Raw genomic sequence first — 26,721 nt, 5'->3', positions numbered from 1 at the left:
AAAACCAGAAAGTTGAGCCAGAAAGAGGAAAAGAGGCAAATAAAGACAGGAAAGCAGGGAGAAGAGAATGAAGCCAAAGGAAAATTCAGGGAAAAAAAAAAAAAAAAAGATGGGAGGCGAGGGAAGGGGAGGAAAGAAAACAAAGACGGGCAGAAAAGGAATAAGGGCTAGGAAGATGCAAGGATCTTTCTTTAACCAACCGGAGTTACACCCATCTTTCACTTTCAAAGCAATTGTCTAGATCTTATCCGTTTCCTTTGTGAAGGTTGTCTGCGTTGCTGAAGGAAGCTAGTCAGTACTCCCCCCCCCCCCACCCCACGCGTGACTGCGCTGCTGAATCCTCGGCCACTGAGACCCAATACCCGAGTGGGAACGTTTGCAGGAGCGTAACTCTGGGAACACTCTTGAGACGGTTTGTCACCTGGGAGCATAACCGGATTAATACCCAGAGTTGGATTACGCTGGCTGTCACCAATACGCCTAAAGATTATAATCCAATTTATGCACATTACAGCCAGTATTAACTTTATCTGCTATTTTAAGACTCCCAGTTGCCCCGCGTGTCCTCGGAGGACAATTCTCCAGGTTCTGATGCAACCCACCAGGCTGTCAGGAGGGGAAACCTCCCGAAGAAAACAACTCTAAGCTTGGTCCCTGAGGGTCTGCACCCGGTACTCCCAGGTGTCTCACCTTCACCTGGGCACCGCTTTGTGATGCCTCCCAGCCGGGGATTACCAAGCGGGAGGAGTTCCCTTGGAAGGAAATAGCATTTTTGTTCATTTCATTTTCGAATTTTCTGTGGCGGTGGCAGAAGGGCGGGGAGTGGAGCCGGTGGGCGGGTGCCTGGGAGTAGGTGGGGAAGGGGGCCGGGAGATTGTTGCGGGTTATAACAGTCTCAGCGATTGCTTTTTGATGTTTGTTTGTAGACTGCCATTGCTCTCGCTCAGTCCTTAAGTAAGTTTGTTTGGGCGTGAGTTCTTGCCTTTTCAGCACAAAACCACAAAAAGACGCGGTGGAAAGTAAAAGAAAGCCCCTCCTTCTCCACCTCGGCCCCCCCCCCCCCAGCCTGCTAACGCCGAAGACTTGATTTAACACCCCTTCTTCGGCTGCTGGGGGCTCTAGGCAGTGGCTACATTCCAGCAGTTTTAATCCGTTTTTTATTGTAGGGCGAGAGGAGTTTACATAGGGGCTGGGATGGCTCCCCAGCTGGCCGCTCTCCCCACTAGCGCCCCTTCTCCGCCCTCTGCTCCACCTCCCCCCCCTCCCCAGTAGGAACCTGTTACTTTAAGCTGGGCGTTCCAGTGTGGCGGTACGGGCCGCCGGGGTTTCGGGAGGTGGCTGGTGATTGGCTCCTTCGAGCTCCCCCTGGCTCGCTCGCTCGGCCTCCCCGCGCGCTCCGCCCCGCCCGCGCGCCCTCCCTCCGCCCCGTAAGGCTCTGAGCCCCGGTGTCAGGCGCCACGGCGCATGCTCCGGAATCTCATCCTCTGGCCCTGGAGCTGCTGCTGCTGCTGCTGCTGCTTTTGCTTTTGGGGCTGAGTTTAATAAGCGAGCGAGCGAGCGAGCAAGCGAACGCGGGGGGAAAAGGCAGAGAATGTCCGCCATCTACCCTCCGCTCCCGGGCGCGCTCTCATTCATAGCAGCCTCTTCATGAATTACAGCTGAGGGGGGCGGGGGAGGGGGGTACCACACAACACCCCAGCAAACCTCCGGGCCCCCAGGCATGGCTAGCTCGGTAAGTACATGCAAAAATAATAATAAAAGATTCCCCCCTCCCCGCCTTTCCTCCCTCGCCCTGCGCCGCCGCCGCCGCCCAGACAGCGCCAGCGCTCCGCGGTTCCAATTAGAGAAAGGTTGGTACGGCTTGCAGGGAGCTGCTGCCTCTCCCTCAGCCTCCGCTCCCCTCCCTCTCTCCACCCCCCCTCCCGGCGCGCGCGCGCGCGCACACACACACACACACACACACACGCACTCACACACTCGCCCCTCCACCCCCCCCCCCCCCGCGCCTCCCTCTCTCCTCGCCTCTCTTTGCAATCGCAAGAAGCGCACTCTCGCTCACACGCGCGCACTCACACACTCACACGGTGGAAGGAGGCGAATAATAACTCAGCCATATTTCAGCCGCCGCCGCCGCCGGGAGCCGCGGGCACAGTCCGGGGACGCGGCGAGCAGCCTCGGCGGCCGCTACGATGGTGCGTTCTCCGCGGCGCGCGTGTGTGAGCCGGAGTGTGCGGGCTGACAGCGGCGGGGCCGCACGCAACTTTGCCCCCGCGCTGGGCTGTGCGCAGTCGAGCCTCCGCGGCTGTCCGCCCGCCGCCCTGCCTTTGTGAATTTTATTTTTGGGGGGAGGTGGGAGCTACTTTGGGGCCACTTTGGCTCTTGGAAGTGTGTTTCGGGGGGCTCGGTGAGGCTGGCCTCGCCGATCGCGTGGGGGGTTTTTGCTGGGGGGTGCGGGGTGCCTTAAGTTATGGATGCCTCGGCGTGTTTTGCTGCGGGCGTGTGTGTGTGTGTGTGTGTGTGTGTATGTGTGTGTGACGACGTCTCATTTTTGTTGTGCACGAAACCAGTGCTAAGAGCACGGGAGTTTGTACCCATCAGCAGAGGCTGCCTGTAGTTTCCATTCCGCCTGGCACAGCGCTCCACACGCACGCACACACACACGTACACAAAGACTTCCTCGGCGTGTGCCTGTCGCCGCGGTACTTTCAGGGAGGGGGCTCACCAGAATCCCCCCAGCTCGGGGTCCCGACTGCCTCCCTTCCCACACCGGGAAACCGCCCTGGCATCGCCTCCTAATTGTCTTCTAATTTGTTTCCGATGCATTTGTTGTCGTGCTTGTAGTGGCTGAGTGTGCTTTCCCTCTTCCACCCCCACCCCCGACCCCCGGACCCCCTTCCCGACTGGGGGCAACATTCCGTTACAATCCCTGCGGGTGTGGATGCGGGGCCCCGGGCGCCGGGAGCCGGGCCGGCCGAGTGGGGTGTATTTGGGGGTGTGGGGTGTGCGCGCCCACGCGCGTGAAACGTGGATGCAGAGGGCACCGCCGTTTCCTTTTATGTGCGTTTCAAGAAGGAGGAAAAAAAATGTCAGGCGCAATGTTCAGTGTCGAACGGTCGCCTTCCTGTTGTTCACCGCTGTCTCTCCTCCCCCTGCCCGCAGTGTGCCGTGCAGGTGAAGCTGGAGCTGGGGCACCGCGCCCAGGTGAGGAAAAAACCCACCGTGGAGGGCTTTACCCACGACTGGATGGTGTTCGTGCGCGGCCCGGAGCACAGTAACATACAGCACTTTGTGGAGAAAGTCGTCTTCCACTTGCACGAAAGCTTTCCTAGGCCAAAAAGAGGTAGGGCTCGAATACAAAAGGAGCTTGATAAAAAATGTCTTTGCTCGCGGAGGAAACAATCGCTTGGCCCGGGCGGTCCCCCTGCCCCTCTCCCCGCCCCCCGCGTCGCGCTCGCCGGCGTCGCCTCGGGACTAGGGTGCGCGGCGCCGCGCTGGCCAGGTCCGGGCTCCCGCCCGCGCGCGCGCCACTTCGGCTTCGGGAAAGTCACCGCCAAGAAAGGACCGTCAGGTGTCGAGTGTTTATTCATCCCAAGCCAGCCCTCACCGGTCCTCTGGGGTTAGCCGCGGGTTCTGTGGGGAAGGTGCAATTAGTTGTTGGGTTTGGAAGTGTCGGGGTGGGGGGGAGCTGGAGGGAATAAACAGCTTGCGCCTTTTTTTTTTTTTTTTTAACCTGGAGAAATTGAGATTTACCTGCGTTATTAGCAAGGAATGCATGGGATGTAGTTATTGTTCCGTCTCGAGAAGTCGCCTCTCTTTAGGGTCTTCTCGGTCTTCCTGCCTGTGTATTCGGCACTAGGTGCTGGTTGTCAGATTTTCCTTTCAGTGGGTTAGCCACCCCTACCCGGCGCCGTCAGCATTTTCTGTTTAGTCGGGGGTGGGAGGCTTACTCGTCCCTAGCGCGCCCCCCCCCCAGCACTTGATTGCCCCTTTGATTTTTGAGCAGCGTCCCGAAGTCTCTTACCCATCGAATCTCCGGGGGAAAGAGGGTCCCTGCAAAGGTTGAAGCTAAGTTTCAGAGGAACGATGTGGTCCTGCCTTCTGTTTAGTCCTTCCCCACCTTGGTTTTTAGCCTGGGTCTCTAGTTTGCATAATCCAGCTCAGCCCCTCCGATCCCAAACATTTCCCATAAAGCGCAGGACGGCTTTGAAAAAAAGAAACGGGGTGTTATTTTGGAGGAAAATTAAAGAGGGTTTAAGAAATCTGATTTCTGTTCCCTTCAGCCTCCGGAAAGCTAGTGTCTGGTTGTTTTAGTTGGATTAGTGGAGGTAACAGTACAAATACAATAAGGTGCTTTGTTTGTGAGCAGGTTTATTTATCTAACTCGACACAATGGTTAGTAGTTATCTTCCATTTGATCCGTAATCTTTATTGGCATCTAGAACTCCTGCAGTTTCTTAGAGTAACATCATAATAAATCCATTCTGCTTAGAGCTACTGGAAATTATTGAGCATTGAGGAGCTGAATAAAGAAAGGCGAAATGCTGTGTGCCTCTGAGGTGGCAGAGGTTTGTGCTGATGCTTATTTATGTTTCCAGAGCTCATGTGATGGGTTGTAGGATTGTATATTTTGCCTTTAGTGGTTTGTTTTAGAGCTCCTCATGAGAACTTGAACAGTTGAATTTGATGGGCTTTGCTGGATGGTTAATAAATGAATCCAGCCTCTAATAGAGGGGTAGCAATATGCGTGGCCTCTAGGAAATTGCCTTTTGATTTTTTTAGCATTTTAGATCAAAATATAGCCAGAGAGTTTTTACTTCGTATTTCCTCAGTATTGTAATTAGGATGAGTATTGTCAAGTTTTCTGTCACTGTGTGAGGTTGGGTGTGATGCTTGCTTCTCCCTCTCCCTTTTCCATGTGTCTATAGAGCCACTGCAGAGGAGTTTAAACAAAAGAAACCACCTTCTAAGATCCTTGGTATCCACTGTTAGGACCATTTGGCTGCTACTCACTTCGAAATGAAATACATTGAACAACAACAACAAAAAGCAGTATTTGTTGTATTAGGAAAATGAAGACAGTTGGCAGAAGATGTAGCTCTTAAGATAACTTTGTTTAGGCTCTTTAACAATCAAGCAATTGGCATTATGAAATGAAAGATGACCAGCCTCCCCAGATTTCAGCACTGTTTCTGTGCTTCAGTGTGTCTGTGGCAATGTTCCCCTGCTTGTCCCCTACTTAATGATTTTCTGTCCAGCCAAGGGAACGGGAGGGTGCTGGCCTGCACAGCCCACACCTGGGAGTTGTTGCTAGGCGTGGTAAGCTGCTTGATAACACTGATGTCTTAGCCATCTCTAGTGAGAAATGCCTGCTTGCTGAATGGGCTCTTCAATTTTTTATTTTCACCTGTGGACTTTCTTTATGTAGTCTATACGCCATTGTTTTAAAATGTTTATTTTTGGATTTTTATTTGTATGTGTGCTTCCCATGATGTGACAAGTCCTGGGAAAAATGCCAGCTTACATAGCCCAGGAGAGACCTTGTCATACTGTAATTACACATGATTCAGATTGCAAGAGAAGGTTTCTCTGTTCATTGGGAATAGTTAGTTGTAAATTTCAAGTAACACCAAACATGCCACTTAATCCTGGGACTTACTTTGGGCTTATAAAGTCTTTGAAAGTGGTAAGAATAAATACAGAATAAGGATGCCAAGCATTGTAGCGTCTACTTCAGTACCTTTTAAGGTGTTATATTTGCCATTTTATAGATCTGTAAGTGAGAAATTGGAAATGGGGAGAAACTGCAAGAAGGGCTTTGTGAAAAATCTTAGTTACAAGATATTTAAAAGAAATGCACATATGCCCAGCTGTAAGTGGCTATTGATAATGACAGGTTAAATCACTTTCACCGTATACAGTAACTGATAATCAGAAGTGGACCTTCCCACTGAGGATGAACTGCTCAGCCACGAAGGTGGATGAGTCCTTAGTTTTACGAATCTTTGGTTTGGAAAAGCAAATTGATTTTCAGCTTGATTTCCTTTATTTCACAGTAGTATTATGAGAACTTATAGAGGAAGAAATTACAGTATTTTCAACTTGTTGCCTAATGAGAATTACATGTACCATTTCAGAATTGAGCTAATTGGACTTGAATTAGTGAAGGTTTACTCTGTCCCGAAGATGGGTTGGAGACTTAAACTTAAAATTACTAGCACAGAGTACTAGAAGAGAGATTTTGATGAAATAGTGAAGCCTGGAATATCCATTAGCTGGTACAGAATAGGCAGGTCAGAGTATAATGCATTTTAAAACTATCTCCTTGCAAAAAAAGACCGTATCTTATTTGTTAGTACCAAAGATTTATAATAGTCTGATATGACTGAAATGAATGGTCACATTCAAAACATTTCATTTAAAATATTAATGTTTTCATCTTCAGTATGATGTGAGTTTGAGTGAACTTTCTTTCCAATTATAGCCATTCTTAACTCTTGCAGTCTGTTCCATTGACATTTATGATATGAAATCTGTTGCTTATTATTTTATGTCAGCTAATTTGGCCATTGGTATGATTTGATAGCTTTTTATTTCTAGCCCTAGTCCTTTGAGTGGGCAGATAAAGCATAATAAATCCACACTTAGAACTTTCCTTTGATTTAAATGGTTGAGCCCAGCATTACTGTGTAGTTCTGATTTGTGTTAAGGAGTCTTCTGAAATAATTTGGGTAACTTTTTATCAGGGTTCCTAAAATTTGAGACCAACCAGTTGCAGATACTGCACGTACCTGGTGTGTTTCCTCTTCTGAGGTGTTTAAAGGGTTTCAGGAAAAAGTAAAAATGTATAGCTAGCTATTCTGATACATTCATCGAGTGTTAGAAGATTTATGTAGAGTTCTGTATGGAATTCAAATGACCATTGAGAGCAGTTCTACTACTTGGCATTTTGAAGCAACATACAGCATAATTTTCCAAGGCACTTAAAAGCTGAATTATTGAAGGAAATCTCCTGCTTTTAGTGGGAATGTAAATTGGGCACGGACATTTTGGAGGGCATTTGGCAACATCTATTAAGATTTTAAATGTTTACACCCTTTGACCCAGCAGTTTTACTTCCAGGGATTTTCCAGCAGATCCAGCTTCACAGCTACACAAAGTTAGAGCATATTGCTTGTGACTTTTTTAAACAGCAGAAATTTGGAGGCAAGCCATATAGGGGACCCCCAGCTGGGTACAGTTAAATGATGGGTGGTCTGTTAAAAGGGGGTAAATCTGTTCGTAGACGCAGGATGATCGGCAAGAGATACTAAGTGAAATAAGTCGCTAAATCAGTGCGATCCCGTTTAAAAAAATATGCTTATACAACTAAAAAGTGCATGTGTGTATGTGTATAAGTAAATGAATTTTGGTTGAATGGGACCCAGCTCCTACCAGTAGTTTTTCTAATGCGTGCTCATGGTATTGGCAGTGATAGGTTGATAGGTGTTTTTGTAGTGTTTGATTTTTTTTTTTAAAGTTAATTCTGTGTATTTAAAACATTCCAGTGAGCATTCATTGCTTTTTAAGACTAAAAGTCAAAGAGTAAAGGCACAACATAGAACTATCTTGGGTAGATATTGTTGCTCAGTGGTGAGAAGTTATGGTTAGGAATTATAGACTTATATTCAAATACTGGCTTAAGAGACTCCTAGTGTGATCTTTTAAATTCTCCCTCCTTAAGATTTTATTTATTATTTGAGAGAAAGAATGAGAAAGAGAGCAGAAGCAGGAGGAGGGTGAGGGAGGAGCAGACTCCCCACTGATCAGGGAGCCCCAACACGGGGCTCCATCCCAGAGCCCTGAGGTCATAACCTGAGCTGAAGGCAGATGCTTAACCAACTGAGCCACCCAGGTGCCTCCCCAGCTCTGTGATCTTGAGCAAGTCATTTCTCTCTCTGTTTTCTCACTTGGGTTCTCATCTATGTTCCTGGAATGATGAAAGAATAGAACCATTACCTCATAAATTGAGGATTAAATATGAATCAGCTGTTCTCAAATTTATTTGCCTTAAGACTGCTTTACACTTTCAAAACATAGACTCCACAGAGCTTTTCCTATGTAAGTTATATCTACCGATATATACAGTATTAGAAATGAAACCTGAGACATTTAAGAAGTTATTTATTAATTTGTTTAAAGATAATAATCAACCCGTTAAAGGTAGCATGTGAAAAGTATCTTAATGAAACATGAGTATTTTCAAGAAAAAAGAGTGAGAAGTGTGGTATTAATTTTTGTGTGTACAGATCTTTTTGATGTTTTGGAATAATTGGATCAGCTTACGTGCTTCTGCATTCATTCTGTTGCATTACCATACATCAGGTAGCCTCTGGAAACCTCCACAGTACTCTTCTGAGAGAAGGAGTGAAGGAGGCAAATAATGTCTTAGAGTCGTTGAAAAAATAGGTTTTCCCTGGGAAAGGTTTTGGGGATCCTGGGATCCCTGAATACACTCAGAGAACCTCTGGTATAAAATATTCAACACAGAACCTGGCACAGATCAACTCCTTTATTAATATGTGGAAGCTGAGTTTTTAAAGCCATTACTATCATTGCTAATAAAAACATTTAATGGAAAGAGGAAAGATAAGTCTTCCAAGGTATTTGACATGGTTAAATTCCATTATAACAATTATCTAACAATTTTTTTTTTCCAGAAAAGGAAAATCCAAACTTGGGTTTTGGTGGATATATTTTATAGTTAATATCCTTGTCCAGTTTATGGCATATTATTTGTATAAGCAGAAGCCTTTTACATCTGTTATTTTAAGTGACCCTCTGTAGGGTCCCTCTGGGAGCAGGGCAGGGGTATCAATCGGTTTCATAATTTTAACCTTAAAGATTCTTTGTTCTTTCTCGGTTTTTTTCAAGTTTCCTTCCAGTGGTCTTCCATGGGCCAACCTTCGCCCTTTAGTTGTTTTTCTGGTAAACTATTACAGATAACCCTCTGCTACTTAACACAGCTTTTACAGTTCTAAGATGCAGAATTTTTTTTTCTTCTTTCTTTCTTTCTTTTTTTTTTTTCTTAAACTTAGTGACTTAGGGGCGCCTGGGTGGCTCAGTGGGTTAAGCCTCTGCCTTCGGGTCAGGTCATGATCTCAGGGTCCTGGGATCGAGCCCCGCATCAGGCTCTCTGCTCAGCAGGGAGCCTGCTTCATCCTCTCTCTCTCTGCCTGCCTCTCTGCCTGCTTATGATCTCTGTCAAATAAATAAAATCTAAAAAAAAAAAAAACCAACAAAAAAAAACTTAGTGACTTAAATCTTCAGAAGGTAACTTGGAAAGCTTAGATAGGTAGGAGAGGAGGAGATGTGAAACACCATTGTCCCAATTACATGATTAAGCAAGGACTTACTGTATTACTGAACTTTAGTCTCTAATATTTATTGGAGAGATTTTCAAACATTTTGGATCCCTGATCTCAGGGTTTCTCACTGTCCGGTTGGAAGTAATACAGAATTCTATAATTTTTTCCCTTGGCTTTTATACTTGCTTGATTCTATGTTTCATTCCTCAAGCAAGAAGCTACCATGTAGGAAGAGAAATTCTCCTCTCAGTGATACATATTAATATTCTTTTGAAACATTTTGCTTTGTGTGTGTGGCCAGAGTCTGTAGTTCATTCTCTTCCTTGTAACATACATTTTCATGCTTTAATCTTTTATTCTTTTGTATTTTGTGGTTCTCCGCATTCTTGTTTATAGTGCTGTATTCATTTCTGAGAATACAGTTTGTCTGGAAAAAGAGTCCATTGGTATTACAGGTATCTCATTAGTATTTTTAAATTTACAGATATAGAACTTTGACAGTGTACAATCCAGCTTTTATGAGGAACCCATGTATTTTTTACATTGTTATTTTATTAATTTATAGGTGTGTGTTCATTGTGAAAAATCAAACTATAGAAATATGAAGAAAAGGGTTATCTGAGAATTCTTTATAGAAAGCCATAATTCATATTTTAGTAGATATCTGTATCTATATATACAAACACACACACACACACACACACATACACATTAACTGTAAATTACCTGAATTCATTCAACAGGTAGTTTTTGAGGTCCTGTGTGGCTAGAACACTTCCAGGAGCTGGGGCTATAGCATAAATGAACATTTCTGCCCTCCTGGTATATGGTGAAATAGCATCTTTTTAGGGCTGGATTTTATGGTATTACATCAAATATACATTTATTACAACTTCACATAGACATTTAGATTGCTCTTAGTTTTAATTTGTTAGGATTAATGCTATGATGAACATCTGAGGCATTCATTTTTACATTTTTTCCTGTAATTTCCTTGTGTTATATTTACCAGAAGGGAGGTAGCTGAGACAAGGTGTATAGATTTTAAATTTTGATAGACGCATTACCAAACTTTCCTCCAAAAAGATTGGTTTATGTTTCCCCGGGGATCGGATGAATTCCCTTTTCCCTATGTGGTTGCCAATACTGGGAATTAACAGTTTGTTGTTGTTGTTTTTTTTTTTTTGTCGTTGTTGTTGTTGTTTTGGTAACTCTTCATCAATTTGCTGGATGAAGCAGAACTTTATTTTTATTTTCATTTATTTGATTAATAGCGCTGCATGTCTTTATGTGTCTATATATTTACTATTTGTCGTTTATGATATGCCTATTTTGTGCCATTGTTCTAGTTCTCAAAAAAACAAAACAAAAAAACCCCTATGAAAATACAAAGGAAAGAATGATATAACAAACATTCACATCCCCACTACCAAGGCTGGATAAATGTTTACATTTTATTGTATTCGAATCTTTGTTTTGATTTTAGGGAATTAGATATTATAGCTAGGCAGCTAAAGTTTTTAGATGCTTCCCCATCCTTTGTTTCAACTCTTCAGACTTTCTTTCTTTCTGTTTATGTACATTTGCACATTTATACTGCTGCAAGTAATAGTATATTATGTTATAAAATCTCCATAAAGAGTATCATACTAGATGAGTCCTTTTTAAAAATCGAGATGTAATTTGCATACTGTAAATTTCACCCCTTTAAAGTGTAGCGTTCAGTGGCTTTTAGTATATTCACACGGTTGTGGGACAATTGCCACCCTTTAATTCCAGAACATTTTCATGAGTGAATAATTTTGTAGCTTACAGTTCCCCCTCTCCCTCACGTATTTTAGCCTTTTCACACACAGTTCATCAGTAGAGAGCCAATTCATTTCTTTTAATTTCTTCTGTTCACTATTTTCATGGTAGGAAGAGGTTCTATGCTTACTTTTCTGTTCCCCTATTAAAGAATATATAGGTCATTGTCTGCTCTGTGCGGTGAGCATCTTTGAATGTGTTACCTTGTACAGATGAACAAGATTTTAGATATAGGCCTGGAATTTGAGTTGTGTGTGCGTTTTCATTTGTATTAGACATTGTCAGATTGCTCTACAAAGTGGTCGTGACGGTTTATACTCTGTCAGGGAATAAGGTCCATTTTCTGTACAGCTTGGCCAACGTTGGATATTTTCAGATTTCTTATTTTTATACTTAGTTGAAATATGGTATCCTTTGTTTTCGTCTGCATTTCTCTGGTTTTTGGTGGGGTTAAGCATTTTCTGTATGTTTACTGACCATTTGGATTTCCTCTTTATTGACTTTTAAAAATGTTCTTTGTCTTTTTTAAAAAAGAAACTTGGGATCTTTGTCTTTTTCTTATCTGTAGGATGTTAATCCTTTGTTGTTTGCCTTGAAAATATCTTGCCTCATTTTTATTTCTTTTTCTTGTAACCTAATGTATGGTATCTCTTTGTCATACACAAGTTTTTAATTTTGCCAAATTGACCTATTTTGTTTTGTTTTCCTGTGTGGTTTTGGGGTTTTGTTTAAGAATATAATTTGTGGACTTAGTAATATGCTTAACCAACAGACTTTATACATGCAGGATACAGGGAAAGGACTGCTGAGAAGTATGAGAAATAGGAGGTTCCTGCCTTCAACATGCTTGTATCTTGTAGAGCTGGAAAGGACATTTGAGATTCTGCATCCTTGTTTATCCTCTTTTTATTTTGAATTGGAGGCCTAGAAATGTGAAGTGATCTTGTATGTAGACACAACGAGTCACAGGTATGCTGGTGCAAAAAGAGAGCTGGTAATAAATGGTGGTAAATGTTTACTTTTAAAATGTTGAATAATTGTTCAATACCTGCTTTTGTAGACATGATCTAGGATTTAATTAAGTGGTGGTAACCATGGTAGATACTGCTTAAGAGGGGAAAGTTCTACAGCTACTTTCAGGCAAAATCAAATTTATTGGGTGGATTAATTTAAGGTTCTACTTTGAGATGAAATCATTAGGAAAATTTGATACTGAATGGTAGATATCCCCTGATATTTTGCCTTCCCACCGTGGTGGGATTGCAATTCACAAATGATCCAGAACATAGTTTTTTAAGAAATAATTTTGTGTGATGAAATCCTTTTAAGTGTGATAAGTTTGCAGTGGTTAAGGCCTGAAGGAGGCTATTATTGAATTTCTAAACAAATAAGGCTAGTATTTGGGTGTGATTTAGTTGGTATGTAGTAGTTAACCATTAACTTTTTGGATAAAATCAGTGCATCACCTTTTTAAAAAAATTAATTAATTAATTTATTTTTAAAGATTTTATTTATCTATTTGATAGAGAGAGATCACAAGTAGACAGAGAGGCAGGCAGAGAGAGAGAGGGGAGCAGGCTCCTCGCTGAGCAGAGAGCCCGATGCGGGACTCGATCCCAGGACCCTGAGATCATGACCTGAGCCGGATGCAGTGGCTTAACCCACTGAGTTACCCAGGCTCTCCTCATCTTTTTTTTTTTTTTTTTTTTTTTTTTTTTTTTTAAGAAAATTATGGCTTGGGGCGCCTGGGTGGCTCAGTGGGTTAAAAGCCTCTGCCTTCTGCTTGGGTCATGATCCCAGGGTCCTGGGATCGAGCCCCACATCGGGCTCTCTGCTCAGCAGAGAGCCTACTTCCTCCTCTCTCTCTCTCTGCCTGCCTTTCTGCCTACTTGTGATCTCTGTTTGTCAAATAAATAAATAAAATCTTTAAAAAAAAGTAAAGAAAATTATGGCTTATCTTGAACTTAATCGTGAGGTCCATTTATTTAAAATAATGTTCATAAGTGATTATAAAGATGATCAGTTGGATTTAGAGTTATTATCCATGTCAGAAGATTGATATTCTCTGAACCAAATAAATTTTAAAATATTTGATTTTGCCAAAAGTAAATTTTTTCTTTGTTTTCAGCAGAAATTGTTAGTTATTTCCCCATCAATACCAGGCCAAATCCTGTGTGTATGTATTGATTTTAAAAAGCAAACTATACATTAGCAATTTCCTAAAATATTAATAACAACAGTGGCCTACACAGTAGGGAGAGTTGCTTGCCTCTTAATGTATCTGGATATAAATTTAGTCTGCATGATACCTTTAATCTTTGAAGATAGGTTTTATGCCCTTACATCTACTCCCTCCCCCAGAGTGGTGTTGGGAGAGATTACAATCAGATTATTCTATGTCCCTATTTATTTTGACATAGATTTGTAACATTTTGGATGTTTAAAAGTAAGGTTCATTGGCCTTTTTGTTATACTCATAACTTTTACCCCCAATCCTTCATTAACATGAGTTGCTGCATAATGAAAGCTTTCTTTGTATTGAAGAAGTCTTTTTTTATTTTACAAAATTTTTCTCTTGTTCAATTTCTTTCCCTGTTCTGTTTTACAAGCAGTTGTTTTGTAGTGACTACGTGAAAAACAGTTTAGGCTGTTGGGATTTGGTTGCTTTTAGTGGGATAGTTTATTCAAAATGTTGACGTAGCTCCAGATTGCCTTATTAAAGATGCTTGTTGTAGGACTTTTCCTACCTGTGCGCAGAAATAGTCAGGAGCAGTGGGAAGCTTCCTCCTCATCATATAAACACTGAGCAGGAGCTCGTGTTCTATGCTCCATCAGTCCTCTCGTATGTCTGCTGTTACTCCTCCGATGAGATGGGACCTGTATTATCACTGCGGATAGCACTCATACCTTCCATCAGTGTAGTCTGGATGCTGGAAGTTTCTGGCAGCAGTATAACATAAAGGCAGATAGGTATTGCTAGTAGGTAAGAGTTTTAGAATCCTGACTTCAGCCTCCACTCCCCTAAGTGGTAAATTATTGCTCCATGTTCAGAAACTGATTTCTTCTGTACCTCTAATAATTGACTTTGTGTAAACAGAACCACCACCTGAATTTAGCAGGAAGCATTGTGTCAGCTGAGAATCACATTTTCTAGAAGGAGTTTTAGCCTATGTTATAGGCAAAAATGAATGTTTCTCCTTTTCTGTCTTTTCTTCCTTCATCTTTTTTTCACCTACTTTGGTGCTTTTTAAAAAGCTAGCCACAAATTTTAGAGACTTGGCTAGGTCTATCACTTAAAAAAAATTTTTTTTAAAGCTACTTAATTCATGAAATACAACTAGCCTTTTAGCTGTAAAAATAGGAGTCAGGTGGGGGTTGCCTGGGTGGCTCAGTGGGTTGGGCCTCTGCCTTCCACTCAGGTCCTGGTCTTGGCGTCCTAGGATCTAGCCTCACATCTCACGTTGGGCTCTCTGCTCTGTGGGGGGCCTGCTTTCCCCCCCTCTCTCTGCCTGTCTCTCTGCCTCCTTGTGATCTCTGTCAAATAACTAAATAAAATCTTAAAAAAAAAAGGAGTCAGATATATTCCAGAAACTTGTAGAGCAGGATTTAGCAATGCAGTAGAAAAGGCCCTGTCCTGGGAGGCAGAAGGGATATGTTTGGACTGAATAAGCTCTGTGGGCTTTTTGAGCTCTGAAATATTATTTTTCCTTAGTTTTTTTTTTTTTTCTTTTAAGGGTAAGTTCTGAGCATATCCTTCCTTTGTCTAGTGTTTCCTAATGAAATAACTACCATTTATTAGACCAACTATGTATTGGTTATCATGTTGTGGATAGACATGTGTTACTGTATTTAATTTCTTATGCTTTATAATGTGGTAGTTTGGAGAATAATTTTTTTTGAAAATAGAAAATTATTGATATGAATGTCAGCATATTGGAATTTTACCTTTTTTAATGGTGAGTGAACAGTAAGCTGGGTCATCTACCCTAACAGGGAAGTAGGGGAATTAACCAGATAGGTGATTACGGTTTTGTTACAAAAAGTTACTTTCTCATAATCTCAGTGCCATTTATGCCAGCCATCAACACTACTTGTAGGTTGGAACATTCCAAGAACTCAGGATACCATATGTTTATTTGAAACTTCTGCTTCAAATATGGCTCTTGACCAGGTCATTAGACTATTGAATTTTTCATGAAAATTAACTGAATTTTTTTTTCTCTTTCATATAATGTAGGCCAGACCTTGAAATTTTGTCCTTGTGTTTTTCTGAAGCATCATGTTTCAGATAACTGCTTGTGTTTCTCCTATCAACAGAATAGTTGGGGACTTTGACTTACCATGTAAACAGGTTAAAGAAGTATGGTATTTCAAATATTTGATCATTCATGATACTTTCAGGGTTTTTCTATTTAATAATTCAGATGCTTAATTGAAGTTGATTTGAAAAGCAGTTACTCTTCCAACTTTTTACATGTGACTTGCTGCTAATGTAAAAAACAATTCTAGTTATCATTCCAACTAGTTAAAGGGAATTGTGAATGATGCTAGAGCGAAGGATTTATTTACACAAATATGCAGAAATATAGAAATGCAGACAATTTAAAGAGAGCAGCAAATAAATGAGAATTATGTTTAAAGGCCACTTAGTAGCTTGAAGTTAGTGTTACTTGACATAGTAGCTTTCTGTAGAGGCTTTTTTTTTTTTTTTATGGTTTATTTTTATCATTGATTGTAGTACTTGATTCAGTCCATTATCTTTGTATGAGAATGGCCAGAATTGTTCATTACTCACATTTTGAGAATTGTGTGAGAGATAAAAATACATCAGTGAAAAGATGGAAAGAACATACTTAGCAAAATGTTAATAGAAGTTATCTCTAGGAGATGGGATATCAGGAATTAAAAAATATATATTAAATTGGCTTTATTCCAAAATTCAGTACCCCCATCCAGCAAATAGAAAGAGTTCAGGAAATGCTTATACTGGGTTTTTTGAGCTTTCTTGAATAGGGCATAATTATCTTGTGTGAAGGTAAAACTAGATACTTAAATGTACAGATGGACATGTTTACAATAAGATTTTATTTTTTTTAAGTTTAATCTCATTTAGAATATAAAAATGTCTTTCCCAAGGAACACTTTCATATTTTGTTATTTGGAATTTTAGTCACCTTGTCATTTTGAGTGTTTCTTTTAATAGCACTTATATATGCACAGATGTTTCAAAAGTTGATTGTAAACTTTAAGAAAAGCATCTAAATGATATTCTTACCTTTCTTAACAAAGTTGCTGTGTTGAAGTTGTAAAATGAATCAGATTAACCTGATTTATGAGTACGTGATTCATAGACGATGTTCTTTGTAGCAGAAAGACAACCGTTGTTTAGTATTTCAGTACAGTGTACATTTTTGAAGCACTTAAGAATGTTTTGAAAAGTTTCGATTTTTTTTTTCCTGTTGAGTTTGATAAGCTTGTTAATTAGTGTGTTTATCTTGATGTGTATAGTATTGGAAAATTTTCCAGAGCCTAAATCTGACTTTAAAAATTGACACCAAATGAAAAGGCATCAATCATGCTTAGATGTCATAGTGGCAGGAATAGATGGGATCTGTAGTTGCAAATAAAGACGCATTTCCATCCTGTGTCTTTGTATATAATTTGGAAGTTAAATGTTAAATTATGAGAAATAGAAAGTACCCGGACAACTACCAAAAGCAAGATAAAAATAGTGTTTGGGGGAGGGAAAGAAGAGATGGTTCTTTTTGAACGGATGCATACGTGTGTAAACACAAACAATATTTTAGGATTGAAGCAGTTCAAGTAATATTTTGTATATTACTGCAAAAATAACCAGAAGTTTTAAAAATGAAAATTAAAATATCATTTTGTGTTTTCTATACAGTACAGATAGATTAATACAGACATTCCTTAAACACAAGTAAAAGAAATTAATAAAAATAAAAAAGATTTCTGCAAAGATGGAGTTAATTTTAGTTGTCTTAAAGGTCTCTTTGCAACCCAAAATTCATCTAGTTAAGTCTATGATATTATAATATGTGGGATATTAATATCTTTACCTTTGTAACATTAAAAAGAATAATCACTGAAAGTAGTATGTGCAAATGCATATCAAAACTGTATTTCAACTAAGAATAAGTCTGTTTTCCCTTTGGTTTTAGCTGCTTTTATGAAATTCATAAATGACAGATTAACTCCACCTCAGAATGTGAAATATAAAAATTGATGTTTGTGATCAGACCATTTCTTTATTAGCTGTTTGAATAAAATTGCCACTTTAAGTTCCATTTGCTAGCATTCGGAGTAACATTTTCCATGGTCTTCATTTAGTTCTGCTGATAAATTTTTATTTAACTATTTCTATTCCTTTGGAGAGAATTCTAAGTGGGATTCATAATAGCCTGGATTCTTTTTTTCAGGGTTAAGATGTGTATGAAAATGAGGGAAATAGACTCTTTGGCCCCATGATTACAGCTCCCCATATTTGCTTACTATTTTTATTATTAATTTATGTAGATGGCTTAACTGCAAATACAGAAAATCAAGTCATTGTTTTAAAACTTATTCTAACTGAATCCTCAGGGGATCACACTTAAAACTTTGAGAGTTTGAGTAATATGAAGACTTGGTTTGACTATTGCAGATTGTTAGAAATTCCAAATTTGGTACTAAATTAAATATACTCCTAGAATTTTATTAGAGTACAGACAAAGCTATAGTAGACCAAGATAATGTATAAATGGCCCTTATTTGGAGCATATAGAGTGGGAGCATATTTTGCAGTGAAAGGGGAACTAAAGGAGAAGGTGTTCTCTACTTGTAGACTTGTAAAGGCCTCAGAGTTTTCTTTATGTTATTGTAGAAAGACATTATTTTTGCTTTGGCGTGCTTAAAACTAAAGGGCAAATGATCCAAAAGAATAATCTTGAAATTCAATAGCAAGAAAACTACTTGACATTGTGGGCTAGAGGCCAGCAAACGTGTTGCTTTCATTGAATGCGTGGGAAATGGGGCAGGCCTGGAATTTAAAGAGACAGGGTGCAGTACGCTAGAAAAGAAAAGCCCCCCTGTATGATTTGCCTACTGGGAGAAAAAAAAAAAATAGACTTACAGTTTTCCTCTAAAGGATCTTTATTGGATCAACTATTTAAGACACTGAGTGAATTTTTCCTAACTCTGCCTCCCATCTCCCTTAGCCATCTTCTCATTGAAATTGGTGCCGGGTAAATTTGTTTATAACAGAGGAGAAGCAGCTTTTCAAATAAAAGTACTTTGTAGCCTGTTCAAATGGAGTATAATGTAATTCTCCCTGAAATTGAGCACTTATTACTTTGTTTATGTAGCTGTTTAAAAAGGGGGGGAGGGTGCGATTAGTATTGTGAGGGGACTACTGGAACTTTTGCTTTAGAAATTTCTCTCTTTTTCTGTCTGAGTTTCCTCCCCCATCCACTCATGAATCCCCCTTGGCTCCCTCCCCCACCTCCCACAATCCCTCAATAAAATAGTATTTAAAAGACTTGAATAACCAGTCCTATGTACCAGCTTCTTGCTCGAGGCAATAATGTTGTACTATTTTCAATGGGTGGTCTTGAATCTCCATGGGAGATTTCACAGGCAATGGGTTCCATGACCCACTAAGTGTATTATTTTGAACATAACCAGTTAAATTCCTGAGCCATAGAGAATATACAGAGATAATTTTACATGATTGAAGTCCCATAGTTAATTACTTACAAATCAATTTATTTAGTTTTTATTTGAAAAATTTATGGTTTAAATCCCTAAAAGTGACACATATTATTAACCCAGGATTTGAGGTTTCCTTTTTAAAACAAGTAAGCCATTCATACATGTCAATTCAGGAGTACCCATTTGCGTGTATATTTTAATTCATAGGTTTTTTTGGTTGTTTGTTTGTTTTAATTTTTTTCCCTTTAGGAAGCCAGCAACTAGTAGTCATTTCCAAATGTTAAGTTGTTGAAGTCCTGTTTCTCCTACGGGAGATACTGTAAGATGATAGGACTTACAGTAAAAAAATAGATCACATAGGTTTAGAATCAGTATCTTTTGCCTGTGGCATATAGCCGAAATGTATACCAGCCTGAAATTTCACTAAAATTGCTTTGGGTCAAACCTCCGTGGAAGCAAGCAGGATTGGAATTAAAAATTAAATGCTGGATTGAGATTGCCCTGTAGGGAAGAAAAATGTTTCTTTAGGTGAATTTACTTAAATAAAACAATGTATTTACTTCTATGTTGTAAATATTGAAATGGGAACTGCTGCTATCCTGCCCATTCCTGCTTAACTTGGTTGAAAGTAATTTTGGGAGTTTCTTCCCAGTGTAAACCTGTGGTTATTCACCAGAGTGATAACCTAACTTTGTTGGGTCACTGATTTGATGACTTTTTCCCCCTTATTTATATTCTTGAGAAAATTAATTAATTTCTGAAGAATGTTGGATTTCTATTTCGAGTACATATCTTTAAGTCCTGAAATACCTGTTTTCCATCAGCTAAGTCGATAAGCTTTTAGGAGCAGGTATCCTAGATGTGTTGGTAAATCCAGATGTTCTATGATGAGAGATCATTTGTGTTTATTGTAAACAATGTAAGTAATTTTAGGTGGAAAATTACAGGCTTGGAAGAGCTGAGTTTGTTTCTTGTATAAAAATTATTGTACACTTGGGGCACCTGGGTGGCTCAGTGGTTTAAAGCCTCTGCCTTCAGCTCAGGTCAGAATCCCAAGATCCTGGGATCAAGCCCCGCATTGGGCTCTCTGCTCAGCAGGGAGCCTGCTTTCTCCTCTCTCTCTGCCTATTTGTGATCTCTGTCTGTCAAATAAATAAAATCTTAAAATTATTGTACACTTGTTTGAGGTCAGAGATGAAACGATGTGACTTCTGTTTTCTTCACTGCAAAATTCACATCATTTTAATGTCTCATCAGTTTATGGCACTAAATGTTTGCCTTTTCTTTTTTAGCTCAGGACTAGTCCTTGAGCAGCTAAAAAGTTTTCCAGTAGTTTTTAATAAGTAGGTTTAAAGCAGTGATAGCCATCCGAAGTTTAACTTGTGTAGCCAGCATTTAAGAGTTATTAAGATTGTCTCCACACAAAAAAGAAACTGCTCTTAGGGTCCGTCTGTACATGTGAATAGAAGTTAAAGGTTGGTTCAAAATTAGCTTGTCAAGTAAACTTTCTGACTGACGAATAATTTTGTTTTCATTATCCGTTCCCTTGGCTGAAAATGAAATAGAAACGATCTGGTTACTAAAGACCGGCGCTGTATTGGATCACTTCCTTGAGCTTTTGCTATGATTGTTGAAGGCAAAGTTAGACAGCTGCTGTAGATTTTGCCAGTGGCCTCACAAAAGAAGTTGTTTAACCCTGTTAGTTTCAGACCCCGTTATTTCTACTTTGCAGATATCCTTGCTGTGTTCGGTATGAACCATGTCTTCTCTGTGTTAGATATGAGTCTCTGGGAATGCAATTTGAGCTTGTGATTTATAGAAAGGTGGTATAGCAGAAAATGAGTAATTTTAGGACTCCATTACTAAACAGTTTCATGTCTTAAAGTATGAAAAATCTCAACAGGTTTGCATATATTGTGGCAGATTTAAAAACTGAGACTTTTCTGTTAGACTTGGTTTTTTGTACCTGAAGATTGTTAGGGAATTGGGAAAATTGTGAAAAGTGGTGAAAATGGAGTTTGACTTAAAATCCATGACAGTTGGGTATTTAACTGTCCTTTTCGGGGCTTCAGGTCCAGAGGAAGTACTAAGTCATTGACTTTAAAATCTCATTTTGGGTAAGTGTCGAATTAGAACAATGCCACCTATTCTTGAAATTGATGTCATAGTGTTAAAAATCCCAACGATATTGGATTCTTTTTGCATAATGTGTTTGCATCATTGCCATAGGTTTGAAGGGCAGGGAAATACTTCATTGTTAAGGCTGAAGAAGGCAAGATTTTGAAACCTGCTGCTTGTGATTAAATCAGTGTGTTTGCCCGGAGGCTTCAGCCATTCAGTCTGAATTCGTAGTCTAAAATTTTGGATTCCTTCTCTGTTTGAAAATAATACTTCTTAAAAATTTTAAGACTCCCTTTGCCTACTCACATGAGAACTACTGAGGCAAATGGTCACGGTTAAGATTTTCAAGCAATCAAGACGGAAGATACATTTCAGTATTTTCAAGAGAAAGTTCATAGCCATTTTACATAAAATTTTACTGGGCTTTTCGTTAATCTAAAATAACTGGCCTATAAGTACTTTATCAGTGAAAACTGCTCAGCATGTAAAACGAGGGGTAGAAGGAGCACAAAGGCTTCCTGCAAATTAATGGCACAATGAGCACTAACGGACTTGCCAGCCATCTCCAGCTGTGAGATTATTATCGTTTTTGCAAACCCTTTTCCCTCAAAACTAAATCAAGAATGGTAGAGTCCTGATAAAAAGAAGTGTAGAAAAGCCTAACTAATCCTTAGATGAGTTACTTCAAACGTGCCAAAATAGAATAAAATCAGTTAATAGCATGGATTAAAGGTTACTTTTAATGCATTTTTATCACTCACGTTGAGAATTTTGTTGTATGTTAATGCCTTTGGCCTTTGGTTTAAAACAACAACAACAACAACAACAAACAACAACAAACAACTGGAGAGAAAATACGGTTACATTTGAGAGATTCCATAATCCAGTTGTTAGAAGGAAATTGAGTACTAATGTTAGGTGCCAGAATTGAGCTAAGAGATAAAAGCTGTGTACTTGAGATCAGAGCTGAAAACAGGTAGCTCCAGTTTAGAGCGGTAAATTTTTGGTTTATAATGAGAGTAAACTCTCATTTTGCTATGATTCGAGGGTTGATATATTGTATAGATTTCAAAAAAGAAGATGGCTCTGTGTCCTTGGATAAATATGTACAAGTTATTCCCTGGAGAATATCCCACAAGAGTGCTAAAATCAGGTCTGGATCAATGCTTTAGAATTGCTTGATTCTTACAGGTGGTAGAGAGACGAGGAGAGGGAGGTAAGAGGCAGGTTTTTGGGTGCAAAGGTAGTTTTCCCCTTGTAAGCACATGTCTGGGATCTTTCATAATCCTGAGGAGACTGTGTCCTCTGTACTGCTAGTTCAGAATCACATGTTTGCCAACTACTTACTTTGTGAAATACTTTTTTCTTAACTGGCCTATTATGATAGGGCTGCCAAAAGTACTGGATTGAGGAAAAACTGATTTGGCATGCTGCCGTTGGTAAGAAGAATTTTAAAAAGTAGCATGTCTTTCTCTTTTTAGGTGCAGGGACGTAGCTCTTGGGGTGTGTGTGTACGAACTTTAATAAAACTTTACTTTAAGAACCTGGGCCCTAGAAGATTTTATAGTCATGTCACATTTGCCAATCCCCTAAAATGCCAAAGTGTAAGTTTCTCTAAAGGGAATTAGCATGTATTTTCTCTTAGTGGATGTTTTGCTTTTGCTGTAGCTTCATTATTGGAGATAGCCTGATGGGTACCCTCAGCACCTGTGTGTGATGTGTATGTCAGGTCCTCTTGTGCCATCCCACATAGAGTGATTTTTTTCCTAAGCCATGTGAGCACTGAAGTCTATTAGTTTACTCAAAACATGCAGTGCCCCATACATAAATTTTCTCTGTTGGATATGCTGACCAGATTTAACCTTATACAAAGCTGCTAGCTTGAATGAGTTTTGCAACATTGAATAAATACTGTACTGTATAGTTATTTATGTGCTCAAGAAGCTGAACTTTTCGTTCCATCCCAGTAAGTTCCCGTGGGATGAGTTGTTCTAGTAAATCAGAAAATTTCTCTGAAAGCAGAATGATTCTTAATTTTTGGAGGCTTGAAAATGGGAAAAATAGCCATATGCATGAGGGGGAAGAAATTCTAGTTGACCCACATCTAAAAAACAATTCAAAGTACTTGGACATCTTAAATTCTCTCAGGGGGAAGAAACCCCACCACAATGCTGCCGAATGGTTTTATTTCTGCAGTTATGTCTTTGTGTGTTTATAGGAGTGGGAACATTTTATCTTCTGTGTTTCTGTTGAGGTTGTTTTTCAGCAGTGTCCCAAGAAAAGTCCTGGAGGCTAGCTTTGAAGCCCTGTGGACAAGCTGGATATCAAAGAGCCAGAGGAATTCGGCAGTAATTGTTTTATGGCTGGTCAGAAATCAGACCTATTTGTATAGGTAGCACACAAAATAGCTGTGATTTGACAATTTGGTGCTATTTATACCTACCATAAAAAGAGAAAAGAAAAAGTTAAAGGGGTATTTTGGAAACAGGAACTAAGCTGTAAATGCAAATTGCTTCACCATTTTCTCAAAGGAACAAAAAAAGGAAAGGGTTAGGAAGTTTTTATTGAAGCTATGTTATTGAGGATCTGTCTGCTTTCAAGACATTTAATATTGCACTCACACTGAGACTACACTTCTTTCTGTTTTGCTGTCCCCCCTCTCCATTCCCATCTGAATAAAGTTATTTTTGTGGAGCAAAAGGAATTCTCTGGAGAGGGGGACAGTGAAAATCACAAAGTTTCCAACTCTATCTTAATAGACTTTAAAAATTTCATCTTACTGGTTTTATTTAGCTTTGGATAAGAACCATCTGCTGTTGCTAGAGCGAATTTCTTTCTTTCCACGTAAGTTATATTTTCAACAAGTAGTCATAGGTTGTTTACTGAGGTGGTGGGTGAGGATTCATGGCATTTAGGAAATATACAGAAGGAAATTTTCACAACTATTCTTGATGTGTCTGTGAGAGAGGTCTTTTGAATACAAAGTGCCTAAACTGTTACTCTCACCTAGAGTTTATATTGCAAGCTCAAGGTGGGCGGTGTATGACGGTTTGTCTGTAGTTCGATGTGCAGCAGCCCCAAGTGAAGTTTTGACTGCAGAATGTCACTCAGACCTTTTGAGGTTGTCAAATGCTTCATTGTTTTTTCTTGAAACCCCCAGCCTCAGAGCAGTCTGAGTCTGGGGCAGCGGGGCAGAGAAAAAGCAAACACGTCTATGATTGACTACATTTTTTTTTTTTTTTTTTTAAGAAATCCTAGAAATGCCTTGTGGACCTCTGGGGGTTTGTCACAATTTAAAACCATTTTTTACCATTGGAGGTGTTCCAGTGCTTTCAAATTGGGTTTATATTAATTTGCTTTGGTTTTAATTTTTTTCCCCCTGGATTCTGATCAGTAATAAGTAGAGTGGCCTTTGGCACGTGTACCTTAATTTTTGGGTAAAGGAGCTACTTTTGATTGGATGACAAGAATTCACTGAGAGTAGGAGAAAAGAATGGGAAACTGGTAGAGATAAAGTCTGGTTTGGGGACAATCAGTTGAGTCTTTTTTGTTTTCTCAGATAAACTGTGAAGAGTCATAAGTGGCTTAATCAAGATTTAAAACATCGGAAACTAATAAGAGATTGTATGTCAATTAAACTTCAATAAAAAAAGGTTAAAGAGAAAGAGAAGTGTGTTCTTAAAAAATGAAAACAAAAAAAAAACAAAAAAACCCCACAAAACCCCACAAAACGGGGGAGGGGGATGAATCTCCTAAAAGTTGGAAACCTAAATTGGATTTTAAGATGGATTCCGCTTAGGGAAATAGGTGAAAGGACTGTATGGAGAAGAAGCATTCTGGATTGTTCTGGATTGCTGTTACTCATCACCGAGTATGAAAACTCAGGTTGTGGGAAGGTTAAGGACATAGGCAGTTGCAGACCATCTTTGTGGGTGGAGAATATATAGCAGGGTTAGGGCCGGGTAATGAAGGGTTTTATTTCTCAAACAGTGATCGTTTATTCAGCCAATGTGGAGCACTTAACTGTGTGCCAGGAATTGCTCTAAACATTGAGGATAACAGCAGGAATAGAGGTAATTCTTGTCATATAGAAGAGCATCAGGCTTGTCCAAAAACAAAGCACAAGATGAGTGCTTTTATGAAGCTGTGAAAACAAAGCCGTGGTGACCAAGTTCTGAGTGACTAATGGTGCCCAGGTATCAAACTTGAACTAAGGTGTTGGGTGTTTTTTTTTTTTTTTTTAATTGCAAGAGAAAAGTCTAATAAAAAAGAGAATGTGGATTAAAAAAAAAATCTCTCAGGGATGGATTTTCATTTCTTTGATGTGTCCTTTCATAAGGCTGTATGGTGCTTTTAGAGTTTCAAAGCTGTCTAGATTAGTATCATAGAATATAGGGTTTCATAGCTGAAAAGGAGTAGGAAAGCAATTTATTGTTACCTATGGCTTAATTTTGTACTCTGTTATTTGCATTTTACAGATGTGGATCCAAGACTCAAGATTAAGTAACTTGCCCAAGGTTCATATGGCTTGAGTACAGTGACCATATGTCCTATTTCCTAGGGATTTGTCACAGTCTTTTTTTTAAAAGATTTTATTTATTTATTTGACAGACAGAGATCACAAGTAGGCAGAGAGGCAGGCAGAGAGAGAGGAGGAAGCAGGCTCCCCGCCGAGCAGAGAGCCCGATGCGGTGCTCGATCCCAGGACCCTGGAACCATGACCCAAGCCGAAAGCAGAGGCCTTAACCCACTGAGCCACCCAGGTGCCCTGGGATTGTCCCAGTTTATGCCTATTGTCCTGTGTCACTCTCAAAATGGGTGCGTTTTGGATGATAGATGATATGGTCACTGTTTCTGAGTGGCGTAACTAAGATTGAATCTCAGGCCTTTTTGACTCCCAAGTCATAAGCTCACTACTGTTTTACTGTTTATACTGTACTTCTAGGTCATGTGTCTATTTCCAGTTTGGTCTAGTGAGAAGGATTCTGAGGCATTTGCTGGCATAGTATGGTATCAGTACTTTTTTGGTATTGTTTATCATGAGTGATGGAGAGGAGCGCCTGGGTGTTGCAGTCGGTTAAGCGTCCGATTCTTGGTTTCGGCTCAGGTCCTGATCTCAGGGTGGTGGGATGAGTCTCGCATCAGGCTCTGTGTTCAGCGGGGAGTCTGCTTGAATTTCTCTCCTTCATTTTCCTCTCTCCCTCCCCCTGAGCTCACATGTGTGCTCTCTCTTGCTTACTGTCTCTGAAACAACTAAAAAAGAAAAATGAGTGATGGAGAGAAATGTGGTAGCTTTCATGTTTGTTTTATATCCTGTTACTAAAATGTTTTAGAATACAATTCATTTTCCTTCAAATTCTAAAGGCATTTGAGAACTTGGTCTTAGCATTATGTGAGAAGTATCAGTCATCCTTGCACGGTACTAATCAAGGAAATTCTGGTGATTTGGGTTTCTGGATAAATGGAAATTTGGTACATTTCTTGATCAGTGAACATGTTGCCTTTCCCTGTAATTTTTGTTTCTCTTTCCCCACCTAATCAGAAGCCTAGAGCCCAGAATAGGGTTTGAGGAAAGTAACTCTAATTTGGAAAAGAAAATTGGAAACTTATGTTCTAATTTGCTCAGTTTTGTTAGCTTTTCCACAAAGTTTGCTGGACAAATACTGAATATATCACTTCTATTTGGTTCCATTTCAATGGCGCAACACTTTAGAAAACACAATTTTAGAGGTGTACGGAC

The 26,721-nt window shown here is 39.9% G+C and overlaps 1 protein-coding gene across 2 annotated transcripts in view; it reads left to right on the top strand.

Annotated features, from left to right (window-relative positions):
* Positions 1-1,444: 1,444 nt before the first annotated feature.
* Positions 1,445-26,721, top strand: part of MLLT3 (MLLT3 super elongation complex subunit) — a 277,750-nt gene continuing 252,473 nt past the window's right edge. Inside the window, exons 1-2 of one of the 2 annotated variants that reach the window (XM_082695376.1) lie at positions 1,445-1,732; positions 3,160-3,340. In XM_082695376.1, the coding sequence (XP_082551502.1) occupies positions 1,721-1,732; positions 3,160-3,340 (193 nt within the window). In that variant the 5' untranslated portion in view covers positions 1,445-1,720. Of the gene's footprint in view, positions 1,733-1,843; positions 2,193-3,159; positions 3,341-26,721 lie in introns of those variants that run through there. The other variant, XM_082695377.1, reaches the window with a different exon arrangement.

The sequence above is a fragment of the Mustela nivalis genome, assembly GCF_964662115.1.
Source record: "Mustela nivalis genome assembly, chromosome: 13".
Taxonomy (NCBI): Eukaryota; Metazoa; Chordata; class Mammalia; order Carnivora; family Mustelidae; genus Mustela; species Mustela nivalis.
The sequence above is the reverse complement of the archived record's forward strand: the minus strand, read 5'-3'. Positions and strand labels throughout refer to the sequence as shown.